The sequence below is a fragment of the Camelina sativa genome, chromosome 3 (assembly GCF_000633955.1).
Source record: "Camelina sativa cultivar DH55 chromosome 3, Cs, whole genome shotgun sequence".
NCBI lineage: Eukaryota > Viridiplantae > Streptophyta > Magnoliopsida > Brassicales > Brassicaceae > Camelina > Camelina sativa.
Window position 1 is genome coordinate 13351241 of NC_025687.1, and position 13007 is coordinate 13364247.

The following is a 13007-nucleotide window of genomic DNA, read 5'->3' on the forward strand; positions in this document are numbered from 1 at the left end:
GTGGGTCGATGACCGTGTAGACTTTAGCTACTTCTATGTTAGTTAGCTTTTCTGTGTGCGGGTGAAGACAGACCGGATGTCCAACTAGGCCTGCAATGTGTTCGAGCCCTTCTCTGTTGAAGTATTCAAGAGGAACTCCATGAAACTCAAGCCAAACCGGAACCAGGGTCAGTTCAGGCTTCTTTGGGGTGGTATCTGGGGACCACTTGGCTACGAAAATTGTCTGTCCGTCCACCTGCCAGAGACTTTGACTGAGTATTCTCCTCCGCGCATTCGGGCAAGGGACCCTAAACAGGAACGAGTGTCCTTCCATTTTTGAGACTGTAATGTCTCGACGCTGTTTGCTCCAGATCCCATTTACTATAGCATGAACTGCCCCTCGAGCAGGGGGTTCTTCGTAGAACTGTCCTAATATGAAGCTATCCCATGCCTTCTTATTCTTTTCAATGACCGAATTAGGGATAGTAACACACGCTTCACCAGATTCAAGAGTGTAAGGGGTACCTTTCTTTTCTAGCTGAATCGAGTTACCAGCAACCAAAGCCTTCCAGGGTTGGTCTTCACTAATGCGGGGAGCTCCGGGAGCTGGAACTGCCTTGGTCGAATCCGAGGCGATGACATGTTGCTCAACAACTATACCCAGATTTGCAGTCGGAGGTACAGTTACCAAAATGTTGGTCACTATAGCTTCGTTTCTTGATTTTGGGGATCTAGGGATTTCGATTGCCGCAACTTTATCCACCAGTTTGATGGATTCGCATGAACCAATTTTCTTATCCTTGGCTGACTCATTGTTGATGTCAGGCAAGTCAATTAACGGTGAACAGATGGAAGTTTCCCCAGCTGAGTTTGGAGATTCAGGCGGGGCGGATGAAGAGGATTGCAATTGAGAAGATCCAGAACGGGCGGATCCAGTGGGGATACCGCTAGGGGTTTTCTTTTTGTGTTTACTTTTGCCCATGAGGGGCGGTGAGGGCCTACGCCGAGATCGGCGCAGGTGGTTGGAAAAAGACGAGGATCGTGTTTTGGGAGAGAAAAGTCAACTCAAGAGAGAAAAGTCAACTCAGGTTGATTACTATGTTCCTCTCTTCTTCTTCATGTATCTTGTCTACATTGTAGATGATACAGTAGGAAAAAGAGGGATTTATAGACAAGATATAATGTAGATGATACAATAGGAAAAAGAGGAATTTATATGTTTAGTTGACAATTTCAAATAAGATTACTTAAAGTCCACCAATTTTACATTTCTGTCTATATTTATATTTGTCCACAATAGCAAAATCACGGATTTATATGTTGTCTACGTATTCTTAACCACGTTCCGGGAACTGCGTGATGTCATGCGCCCTTTTCAGCTCGCGAAGCTTCTCATCACGCGCCTGTCCCTTCCTCTCGTGCCGCCGTCGAACTAACGTAATTAGGAGGACAATCTAATAAAACTTATACTGCCATATTTAATCATTATGGTAGATTAAAAAAGTTTTCAACAATATGGCACATTGAAAAAGAATTACAAAAAAATACCATAAAGGGCAAAAATCCCGATTTTTTAATAAAGAAAATGACTGTGTGTGAGGAGTACAGTATTACGCCGGAGGAATATTCTCGTCATGTGAGGGATTACTGGCGTGTAGCGGCGGAATCCGATGTAAAATTCTTTCATCTTCCATATGATTTTTTTTTAATTTTGTTGCTCTTTTTCACAATTAAATTATATTCGTGGCCCTAAATTATAGGTTATAGTGATGTTGTTTGTTTATGGGATTGCTACCTAAACTGATTAGTGTGTATTTTGTTAGATCTAGGGTTATATATATATATATATATATATATCGCTTTTAGGCTAGGCTAACTATGATTAATTACATTGCTGATTGATGATGGGGGTCTTCTTTAATTAGGATTTTGATATCGATGAGTATCGAGGTCCAATACCAGTTAAGGGAATGGTTTCCTACCACCGTGGACCCGAAGGTATTAAGAGCATGTCCACTGGTGTTCTATTTGCGTTGCTCAAACAATTTCTCCTCTAGAAATAAAAGAAAAACAAGAATTTATGAGCTCTTGCTCGAGCGTTATGCTTTGTTGGGCCTTCATCGTTACAATATTTTGCAGGTAATATTCATTATTCAATAACTATTCTCTCTCTCTCTCTCTCTATATATATATATATATATATATTTGGTGCTTCATCGACATGTCCTGTGTTATACCACATCCAAGAATTTAAATTCTCTCTTTTAATTCATCTGATCTCTGTCAGGGGACAAACTTCAAGCTCGATGCCGTGCAGAAATTCATCACGACAATGAGCCTTGCGTCTTCCTACTATTTTACTCTTCTTGCACACGATCCAGCAGCTATCCCTCCATTCCAGCAAACCTTTCAGGTTAAAGTTAGATGAAATGGAGTATAACAGTTTGGATGTGGCCGTTTCTATTGCTAGACCTAAAAAAGTAGTAGTTCAAAATCAAGATGAAGGTGACTAATAGGATGTTTCCAACTTTTTATACAACTTTTAAATTAATTATATATTTTATATTATGCAGTCTTGTTTATAATTGATTTAATTTTTTTAAAGTAACTATTTCTTAATATGAATGGAGTATAATTTTGGTGCATTTTTTTTTTTTGCTTTAAATACAAGTGATCAAGAGAGTACTATAAAATCAAATCTCACTTGCTGATTAATAATGTTGTGTCATATCGGCAGTGACCACCAAAACTGTTGATATGGCTTGCAGATATTGCAGAGTGGTCTGCCCAAGCTTCAGATTCTGAAGTAGTGATAGAAACTGAGGAAGAAGATCAGAATCCCCCGGATGAGAGACTCAATGCCAGAAGGGCACATGTCTACATTACTTTTAAGGGCTTGGCCAAGTCCCCACCGCTTGCTGATCATGAGATTGGTGACCATGTTGAACGCAAAGCTATCATTAGAAGAGTCATCAATGCGCATTCGGGATGCTTGACTCTCCAGGGTTCTTTTTGGAGTGATAAAGATGTTGAGCATCGTTCTAAGAGGCTCCGGACTGGAGGTCCAAAAAGATGTTGATCAGATATATATATATATATATAGATATATGTATATCTTGTGCATTTGAACTGTTGTGAATTTGTTTTGGTGTCGTGTGTGTTTTTGAATACAAGGAAGGGTTAAGTTATTAGCGTATATGTATGCGTGTGTGCATTAATCGTGGGGATGATTCAGTAGTTCTCCTTTTCCTTTCCCGTTTTGGTCCCTAGATCTGGACACTAGGCCTGCCGTTGAAAGGAGGAACCCTTTGATTCAGTTCTAACTTGTTCTGAGGGCATCAAAGGGACTACAAGTTCCCAATCTCTGAATATTTCTTCTGTGGTATGGATTCATACTCGTATGGTCAAGCACAAGTTTACACCCCTAGATGATCACATACGAGTGTTTTGGTTTGGTTGCTTCCAAACTTTATTAATAGTGTCTCTTTACATATAATAATACAACACAAAGGCTATTGGATTCTATGAGTTAAATAAAAATACTACACAACTCAGCAAATTTGTAAAAATAAAAGATGAGCTAAAATAAACATTTGTTATCAGTTATCACATACACTACTACTGTACACAAAACGGATCACGTTTTTGTTTCCGTCAAAATTGGGTCTTAATAGTTAATTCAACAAATAGAACATGCGAAAGAAGAAAAACGAAAGAGAGGGGTCCATTTCACAAATTAATTAAAGTTGTAAAAAGACGACCCAAACAAAAAAAAGACTCAGCTTCTTCCTTCCTTCCAGTTTCTTCTTCTTCATCATCAATCCGATCTAACAAAATTCGAAAAAACCTCTGATTGATCACAATGGCGATTTCTATGCTCTTATGATCCTTCTATGCTCACCCCAGCTTAGTTCTAGATCCCTTTGCATCCCCTCTGCTCGAGTCAACTGAGATTCTCCTAAGCTTTTCTCGAGGTTTTTTCGGAAATTAAAAAAAAAAATGGTGTTGCCGTTGATGAAACTGGGCACACTCTTGGTTAAAACCATAAGTAAACCCTTGGCTAGTCAGCTCAAGCATCAAGCTAAGGTTCATCCCAAGTTTCGTCAATCTATCATCAACTTCGCTCAGGTGATTTTCTTAGAATCCCTCTGATTCTAACTCGCTTCTGATTCTAGAATCGTTTCGTTTCTTGATCTCGATTTTATAATTACGTTTTTTCTTCTTCCGTTTCGATTCTGATGATGTCTCCTAAGTATTTGGAACCTCCGGGATATATGATTTGTTAGGTTAATAGTTGTTGAAGCATTCGTTTGAACAAGTTTTGTGGATTTGGAGATTTGATGTGTTGTTGGAAAATATGTGAACAGAGGAATCATCGAATCACGACGCAAATGCAAAGAAGGATATATGGTCATGCCACTGATGTAGAGATTCGTCCCTTGGACGAGGAAAAGGCTGTTCAAGCTGCTGTTGATCTCATTGGAGAGCTCTTCCTCTTTGGGGTAACAACTCTTTTACTCACCATTCTTTGTGCAGGGACTTGTAGATGAGCATTGAATTTGGATTTACCTCCATTGATCTGTTTCTAGCTCATCAATGGTTAGTTGCATTTTCATCAATTGATAAAGGTTTATGTGAAAAAGGATTATTGTGGCCTGAGGAACTGGATCCTTTACCTGGTTAAGATATTTTGGGAAGGGGAATAAACTATACAGCTTATGTGATAGAACTCTTTTCATGGAATGACTGAGAAAGGATTTTTAACTTACTCCATCAGTTGCTTGTTGATGCCTTACAATCAGACAGTATTGTGGTTTCGTCTTTCTCTAGGTGTATGTGCATTAGTTAGTATCCAACTTTTCTTCGGACATAAAAACTTTTGTATATTCTATACAGTGTACTAAGATTAAAGGGAAATGTACCATCAGATCTATAGTATCTTGCTCTTGTTAATCTGATACTACAAACCTATGCTAATAAGTTATGTAAGGGTTTCTTAGTTTCTTCCATATATAGTTGGTGGGGTTTGGTTTAAGTGGGAGATGGTGTCAAACTCAGATATCTTGAGGGTCATTCGTCTATACAATTCTCAGTTGTTCTGTAGAACTAAAACATTGTATGAGCAGGTAGGTGGAGCCGTTGTTGTTTTTGAGGTGCAGAGAAGTTCGCGGTCAGAAGCAAGAAAAGAGGAAGCACGTAAGCAAGAACTAGAGGTGCACATGAACACTTTTTTGGAGGATGATTTTTGCTTCAATTTTCCATTTGCTGTTCAGGATTAATAGTTGGTATATATGCTGTTAGTTAGTACTTCAAATGAGAGTGGGTTGCATATTTACATGGATCAAATTAGTATCTATCGACAAGCTCGGGAAGAACTTTCAATATACAACTCGCGTAAATAGATGATTTAAGGAATTGGTCGTAGTGTTTTCAGATGCCTAACTCAAGACTTCCTAAAAGTTGCAGCCTGTAGAATTGGTTCTCATTCCTTAAAGCTTTTGCGACTTCTGTCTTATTTAAAGAAGCTTTGCCATAGACGAAAACAATTATGAATAGTCGTTTCACTGTTTGCTCCCAGTGACTTGAAATGTGCGGTAGCTAAATAATTAATAAGATTTCACTAGTTAAGAGACAGCTAACTTGTATGTTTGTTCGGAGAAATAACAATGTTGAGGTTAGATTATTGATTAGTTTAAGATGCTTTGAATCTCGTGGTTTTACAGGAGTTAAGATTGAAAGATGAAGCACTGGAAAAGCAAGTCGCGGATCTCAAGAGCAAGCTAGAGGAGCTTGAACAACTTGCTAAAGCACGCGGACTGAGCGGTGTTTTCCAGTTAAAACCACAGCCCAGTACTACAAGTAGCGGGACGGCAGCAAAACCCAATTGAAATCATCATCGTATTGATCGATCTCCCAGACTGTAACCAAAGTTGACAATACTGCCGTGATTCTTTTTCACAAGAGATAGGGGAGTGATTGATTCTCTCCTCCACATTCTTATAAATCGACCATTATAGATACATATACATGCATCGTCATCATCATCAAGAACAATCTGCTTTCTCTAACAATCAAATTAGGGTGACAAATAAAAAAAAAGTTTTGATGTTAGAGGTTTTGGTGCACGTTTTTGTCTTTTAAGACCAATTGCTACATTTGAGGCAATGTTGGATAATGACGAATTCATAATGAAAGCGACCTTGACAGATGCAAAATGAGATTTTCCTCCTTCTACCTACATCATACATAATCGTTTATTATACTAGTATATATAATAAGGTCAAAACTATAGCGACAGCTAATTTGGGTTTCATGGTAAAAGGTGATCAGTTTTTCTTTTCTAAACGAGTAATAATGCATTTGTTCCTAAACGATTTCATTTTAAAGGAGAAATTAAACGAAAAGAACCTATGCTTATAGATATGTTGTTATGTTTTTTATTCCACATAAATGTTTCGGATATTTTTAATATTTAGCTTACGACTAGAATGAAATAGAATAGAAATAAAATAAAAAGTGAGAATCTCTTTTGGTGGTAGAGAAAGGGAATAATTGGTGGAAAAAAATCATTTGGACAAATGCATAGAATTCCTTAAAAGCATCTCAATTTTGTTCTTATGACAACGATCAAAAAGAAGAAAAGAAAAACAAAACAAGACATCATTTTTTTTTAAAACGCATGCGACTTGTAATGATGTAATAGACATATCATCCACGTTCTTTGAAAATTGTATAGTATATATCCACAACGAAAACTTGGATTTGTCAAATTGGTTTGATTGTTCTAGTGATATCTATATGAAAATGTTGATGTTAACGCCGCTATTTCATGGATAATTTATTCGGGAGATTAATGTGACATATTGCTATTGGTGAACATCATTTTGTTCTTTGAAACCCTACTTTTTTTTTTCTTTTCGAAGGGGGCACATGCTTTCTTCTACCCTTAGAACAATGGGTTCGACGTTAAAGCATCATCTAGTGGAACCGCCCTCGTCCTTCTTTTGTATTTGAGGTGGACGTTTTACACATACGATATAATCTATTATGCTGAACATACATTATTAAAAAAATGTATTTCATCAAAGGCTGGTTCAGCTGGAAACCGTATTTAATGAAAATTTAGATTAGGCAAATCAACCCAACTATAAAATATTTTTTTTGCAAACTGTCAATAACTTAGTCCGGATCTAAGTTGAAAGTGAAGTGGTGGACCAAAATCCACTTTACCAACCAAGGGATATGATGCATACCAATGTTATTTACATCACTCAAAGAAAATGTTGGAAATATGGATGTCTAACACATGGTTCAATTGTGATCATCAGAATATATAAAAATAAATTTAGTAAATATTGTGTATTAAATTAGGGAGATATTATTAGCTAACAAGATGGATTTGAATTTTTGTTCATACGACAAGGATTGTAAAACTTGAAAATGAGAATAATAGCAAAACATAGAGATCACGATGAATATATATGACCATTAATTGATGAAATTAAAAAGTAGAGATGGGTGTGGTATGGTATGATGAAAACTAATGAGCATCACAAAATAGGAATATTGAAAACATAGTGGAAAAAAGCTTGTGTTATTCCTTCCTTGCCATTTGCTCAATATACCTCCTCCTTTTACACCTCTTTTCTCTTAATTATAAAGAAATTGATAATAATCAATGAGTATTCACGACGACACTTGTCCAAATTCTTGGTTTTGTGATTCTTTTACCCTAATAGATTCCTTTGTTTGTTTCTTCTTTTCTTTCGAAAACGAAAGTAATGCAAAGTACTTGTCAAATCTTACATTAGGTACAAAACATCTCATTAACAAGAAATTTTTTTAACGGTACAAATCATGATTAGTAATAGGTCTCTCTACGTACTATATTTGAACGTTTGCGAACGAAGATTGTTGTTTGATATTTGATTTTAGACACACGTACATACACACACACACATTATGCAAACATAAGCTATAAGTAACTGTTATCAAAGATGTCGTGTTATTAATAATGATATTGACGAATATCTTAAAATAATTAGTATGAAATAGAGTCATAAAACATGAAATCAAGTTGCCAGTTCATCGCTGAATTATTGTCTAGTAATTTTAGGCTAGTTCTAAATATGAAATGACCAATAGTCATTAGTCAAAGGCAATCAATATTACAGTTATATATCTCTAATTGACGTTTTGATGAAAATACGTTACATTTTTTTTTCAGTATTCAAATCTTCTCAAAACACTTGGTAGACATTATGTCCTAGATACTAACCACCATAAGAAAATCACTGTTTAGCCATTGAATCAAAAGTCTTTGTCGTCGTTATATCCTAGATAGTACTATCATAAAGTCTATGTCAAGTCTATCAACAAAATATTATTCTTCCTCTCGAATTACATGGAAATTGTATGTAATTTTGTAACATTATTAATCTTGTTTTGGTTTAGATCAATTTATAGGTTTTATAATCAGCGTGGTTATTATATATATATATATATATAGTGGATCATGATCCAAAAACTCCGATTAAAAAAAAAGTTTCGGCTCCCCAATCCCAATATAATACATAACCTGAAGAAAAAAACTTCATCGTCCTAATTCAACTAAAGAGTATTTGAATTTCATCAAATAATAGTTATCAAAATAGTTATTACAGAAACAAAAAAAAAAAAGAAGCAAATTTACAGAATAAGTGTTTGGAGCTCATAGAGTTGAAGAAAAACACCAATTTTCTAAGGCAATGAGATTGGAGCACAAAAACTCACCTCACTATAATTTTTTTTTTGTAAGAAAACAAAATAACAAAAATGAGATTCATGTGCTCATTATATAAATTTAATATTTAGATTTAGACATGCATGAAATTAAAGAGAAAACATGAAAAAAAAAAAAAGAGAAGAATCCACAATAAATACAATAATCCAATAATTGCAAAAAAAACTCTCACCCAAAAATTAATTTAAAAAAAAAAGATAATTAGAATACATTTTCTTTATTTTTCCAAGTACATATACATATTTATTTATTGTTATAAATTAGGGTTGGAATTAATTTAGCTGATAAAAAAGGGAAAAAAGAAAGAAAAGTTGGAGTTGAAGGGGTGAGAGAGAGAGAAGAAGGAAGAAGAGAATCCACCAACGTTTCTCCTCCGCTCTCTCTCTTTGTGGTTGTGTTCTTTGCTGCAGCTGCTACAGTAGTAAAGGTTTCTTCCTGGGTTCCTCTTTAAAGCTTCTCACATATACTTCGATCTGTTTCAATCTCTCTCTTTTTAAAGACTCCTCTGTGCATGATTGATTTCTTCTTCTATTATCCTCTTAAGATTCTGTGTATAGCTTTTGTGATCATTAATTACTCCCTTTTTGATTTTTGTGTGTGTTTCGTCTCTTTTGAATGAATCGTTTGCTGTAATTTCGTTTTGTTTAAGCATATGTATGTGTAGAGTGATCGATCATGTTTGAACTGATGTGAAATGTTTTGATTGTGTTTTTGACAGAATCTTGTGTAAGGAAGGTTTTTTGTATTTTTTGTTGGTGGGTGAGACTGAGTGGAGTGGAGAGATTCTTATGACGGGGAAGAGAACTAAGACTAATTGCAGATCTGCTTCTCACAAGCTGTTTAAAGATAAGGCTAAGAACCGTGTTGATGATTTGCAAGGCATGCTTTTGGATCTTCAATCCGCTAGGAAAGAGTCTAGGGGTACTGATGTCTCTCTCCTTGAGGAGCAAGTGAATCAGATGCTTCGTGAGTGGAAATCTGAGCTCAACGAACCTTCTCCTGCTTCTTCCTTGCAACAAGTATGCTTTCTTGATTCTTTTCCACAAATTTGCTTTCTTTGTTTGATTGTTTTCTGTCTCTTGCATGCTTTGGTTTTGGGGTCTTATGTGAAGTAACATGGGTTTGTTTTCCTTAAAGCAGGGTGCTACTCTGGGGTCTTTCTCATCAGACATTTGTCGGCTGCTTCAGCTCTGTGATGAAGAAGATGATGCTACCAGCAAATTAGCTGCTCCCAAGCCTGAGCCTGCTGATCAGAATCTTGAAGCTGGAAAATCTGCTGTCTTCCAAAGGGTCAGTTATTCTTTTAAAACCAACTCTTTTTAATGGTGGTTTAGTTGTGCGTGTGGAGTCCATTATTGTGTTTTAATACAGCGACCATATCTTGACAGGGATACACTTTTGTTCAGGGGAAGTCAGAACACGGATTTCCGTTGGCTGATCATTGCAAAGATCCGCCTTTAGTAGTTGGCAACAACAACTTTGTTGGAACTGCTAATCTGGAATATAATCAGTTTGATCTGCAACAAGAGTTTGAGCCAAACTTCAATGGTGGTTTCAACGATTGTCCCAGTTACGGTGTTGAGGGTCCTCTGCATATCTCTACTTTTATGCCGACTATCTGTCCTCCACCTTCTGCGTTCTTGGGTCCAAAATGTGCTCTTTGGGATTGTCCTAGGCCGGCTCAAGGATTCGATTGGTTCCAGGATTACTGCAGTAGCTTCCATGCTGCATTGGCTTTCAATGAAGGGCCACCAGGTATGAATCCTGTTGTGCGTCCCGGAGGCATTGGTTTGAAAGACGGTCTTCTTTTTGCTGCTCTTAGCGCAAAAGCTGGAGGGAAAGATGTCGGTATTCCCGAATGTGAAGGAGCTGCAACTGCGAAATCTCCATGGAATGCTCCAGGTAGGCTTTGCTCTCTTGGAATTCACATATATCTTAATTGATCACCATTCTTGTGTCTGTCATGCTCAAATCTTGAATTTCTGTTGTGGCTGTAGAGCTCTTTGATCTCACGGTTCTAGAGAGTGAGACACTAAGGGAGTGGCTATTCTTTGACAAACCAAGGAGGGCCTTTGAGAGCGGGAACAGAAAGCAAAGATCTTTACCAGATTACAATGGTCGCGGTTGGCATGAGTCACGTAAACAGATCATGGTCGAGTTTGGAGGGCTGAAGAGATCTTACTACATGGATCCACAGCCTCTGCACCATTTTGAATGGCACCTTTACGAATACGAGATCAACAAGTGCGATGCTTGTGCCTTGTACAGGCTCGAGCTCAAGCTCGTTGATGGGAAGAAGAATTCAAAGGGCAAAGTTTCAAATGACTCGGTGGCAGATTTGCAGAAGCAGATGGGAAGACTCACAGCTGAGTTCCCTCCAGAAAACAACAATATGACTACCACCACCAACACCAACAACAACAACAAACGTTGCATCAAAGGAAGACCAAAAGTGAACACTAAAGTTGCTACCGTGAATGTTCAGAACACAGTAGAGCAGGCCACTGACTATGGAGTAGGTGAAGAGTTTAACTATCTGGTCGGAAATCTAAGCGACTATTATATCGCCTGAGAAATGAATAAAAAATCAGGTTTGAAAAGCTGTTTGCTTACCATTTAATTAGGCAGGAGCAAACAGAAGCTATCTACATGTCGTAGGGAAAAGTAATGGACTCGTTATAATTTGTTTCTTTATATTATAATTCTCTCTATTCATGGAGATTATGTATATATAACAACAAGAAGGGGATGCAGAAGACCGTCCTGGAGTTTGAGAGCTTTGTTCTAACCAAAAGCAGGAAAAGTAAATGTGATGTTGGGGACTGCTTTTTTTCTAAAGATTCAGTCTGTGGAGGTGAAGGCATATTTACTAACATTCCGGTTTATATATTTTGATGCATTTTCGACTCTCTTCTGTGATATAATGCAGATGACAAATTATGTAACCCGAAGGTTGGAACGGTTATCGTTATTGTTCTTAATACAAATCAGGACCTTTGTTCAATGAGATCACCAATCTTGCTCCTAGTTTATCCTTTAGTGTGGGTTTGTTGATTCTTTTCTTTTCCAAAGAGCTCAAAATCTTCAGCATCTTCTGAATAATAAGCTCAAGGCATTTGTATTCCATAGACGCCAAAATGTTATAAACAATAAATCATATACTACAGATATTGTAAAAACTCATCTAAAGAGACAGGAACTTAAGGCTATGGTTATTGTGGTAATAATGGTCTAACCAATGCAAAAGGACGATCTGAATTTACAGACATTAACAATTCCAGCACAACTACATCTGTGGGAGGGCGACTCTTCAGACCAGGCTCAATCAGCCCTGCAACAGAAAGAATGAACACATCCTCGTCATAATCTAATAAACTTAGAAGGATAAGAATGGCACTGAACTTAAGGAAATCGAAAGAAGAATCATGGACTTACCAGGCGACAGTTTTTTTCCTCCATAAAGTTCTTTAGCTAAAGGATTAGCAGCCCAGTGGTTCACAGCAACCCGGCTTGTTGGTTGGAACCCTATAATTTTACCTTCAGGTGATAACACTACCTGCTTCCATTAGACAAGGAAATCAACAACGATGAAGTAGTAGTCCACTTAAAAGAATTACACTCATCACAATTCACTGGAATTACCTGGTAAGTAGCGATATCTTGGGCAGATGCCTTGGCATCTTCATTGAGTTTTTCGAGAAGAGAAGAGCTTGTAACGATGTGATCTTCAACAGACTTAGCTCTGCTGGTTTCTTTCAAATAATCAGGTACTTCCCCAATCCAGGCACCTATGCTGCTTTCTAGGGTTATCTCCCCCACCCAGCTGTAAGCATCCTTGAGCTTGTTGACGAGCAATCCGCAGAATGAATCCAACTACTCATTTAAAGTTTCAAACTTTAGTTTTCGAAGACAATGAAACTAAAGACTGATAATAATAATTCGTGGTTATCATTAATCTCAGTAGGGAGTCCATACTCCCACAGGAACCATAAACCAATAACATGAAATATATAGACCTTGCATTGTCTTTGCTTGATATATTATTTGGATGGTTGACTTCAAGGTTTACAATAAAAAATTGGCTAACCAGTACTTTATTGATATAATCAAATGAACTAGAGCTGTTCTGAAAAGCTATTTATGTCCTACATGCATTCGCTAGCCTACACATCTATATGAACAAGTGTTTTTGAAATCCATACCTTAGAGGAATCTGAAGATTGATGAGATAACAACTCACTCTCGG

The 13007-nt window shown here is 37.0% G+C and overlaps 3 protein-coding genes across 8 annotated transcripts in view; 2 read left to right on the forward strand and 1 right to left on the reverse strand.

The window, feature by feature from the left end:
- On the forward strand, nucleotides 3754-6185 carry LOC104776913 (OPA3-like protein). Its single transcript, XM_010501079.1, has 4 exons — nucleotides 3754-4107; nucleotides 4347-4481; nucleotides 5106-5192; nucleotides 5703-6185. Exons 1-4 carry the CDS (start codon nucleotides 3979-3981, stop codon nucleotides 5865-5867), a joined length of 516 nt encoding a protein of 171 aa, XP_010499381.1. The 5' UTR covers nucleotides 3754-3978; the 3' UTR covers nucleotides 5868-6185.
- Nucleotides 9033-11765, forward strand: LOC104776916 (transcription factor VOZ1-like). 5 transcript variants are annotated; one of them, XM_010501084.2, is made up of 5 exons: nucleotides 9033-9188; nucleotides 9480-9780; nucleotides 9899-10051; nucleotides 10150-10663; nucleotides 10759-11765. In XM_010501084.2, exons 2-5 carry the CDS (start codon nucleotides 9550-9552, stop codon nucleotides 11331-11333), a joined length of 1473 nt encoding a protein of 490 aa, XP_010499386.1. In that variant the 5' UTR covers nucleotides 9033-9188; nucleotides 9480-9549; the 3' UTR covers nucleotides 11334-11765. The 5 variants fall into 5 exon arrangements, with proteins under 5 accessions (XP_010499386.1, XP_010499390.1, XP_010499389.1 ...); XM_010501088.2 differs by having other exon boundaries at nucleotides 10168-10663; XM_010501087.2 differs by having other exon boundaries at nucleotides 9902-10051.
- Nucleotides 11596-13007, reverse strand: part of LOC104776914 — a 7363-nt gene continuing 5951 nt past the window's right edge. For both annotated transcript variants that reach the window (XM_010501083.1, XM_010501080.1), the window contains exons 6-8: nucleotides 12404-12634; nucleotides 12197-12317; nucleotides 11596-12092 (exon numbers count right to left, since the gene is read on the reverse strand). In XM_010501083.1, coding sequence (XP_010499385.1) covers nucleotides 11974-12092; nucleotides 12197-12317; nucleotides 12404-12634 — 471 coding nt within the window. In that variant the 3' untranslated portion in view covers nucleotides 11596-11973. The remainder of the gene's footprint in view (nucleotides 12093-12196; nucleotides 12318-12403; nucleotides 12635-13007) is intronic.

What these genes read in the sequence shown, in the direction of transcription:
- LOC104776913 (XM_010501079.1), top strand. Translation starts at nt 3,979, where the DNA reads ATGGTGTTGCCGTTGATGAAACTGGGCACACTCTTGGTTAAAACCATA. An exon ending in CTATCATCAACTTCGCTCAG is followed by an intron (nt 4,108 to 4,346) that starts GTGATTTTCTTA and finishes ATATGTGAACAG; the next exon opens with AGGAATCATCGAATCACGAC. An exon ending in GAGAGCTCTTCCTCTTTGGG is followed by an intron (nt 4,482 to 5,105) that starts GTAACAACTCTT and finishes TTGTATGAGCAG; the next exon opens with GTAGGTGGAGCCGTTGTTGT.
- LOC104776916 (XM_010501084.2), top strand. Translation starts at nt 9,550, where the DNA reads ATGACGGGGAAGAGAACTAAGACTAATTGCAGATCTGCTTCTCACAAG. An exon ending in CTGCTTCTTCCTTGCAACAA is followed by an intron (nt 9,781 to 9,898) that starts GTATGCTTTCTT and finishes TTTTCCTTAAAG; the next exon opens with CAGGGTGCTACTCTGGGGTC. An exon ending in ATCTCCATGGAATGCTCCAG is followed by an intron (nt 10,664 to 10,758) that starts GTAGGCTTTGCT and finishes TTGTGGCTGTAG; the next exon opens with AGCTCTTTGATCTCACGGTT.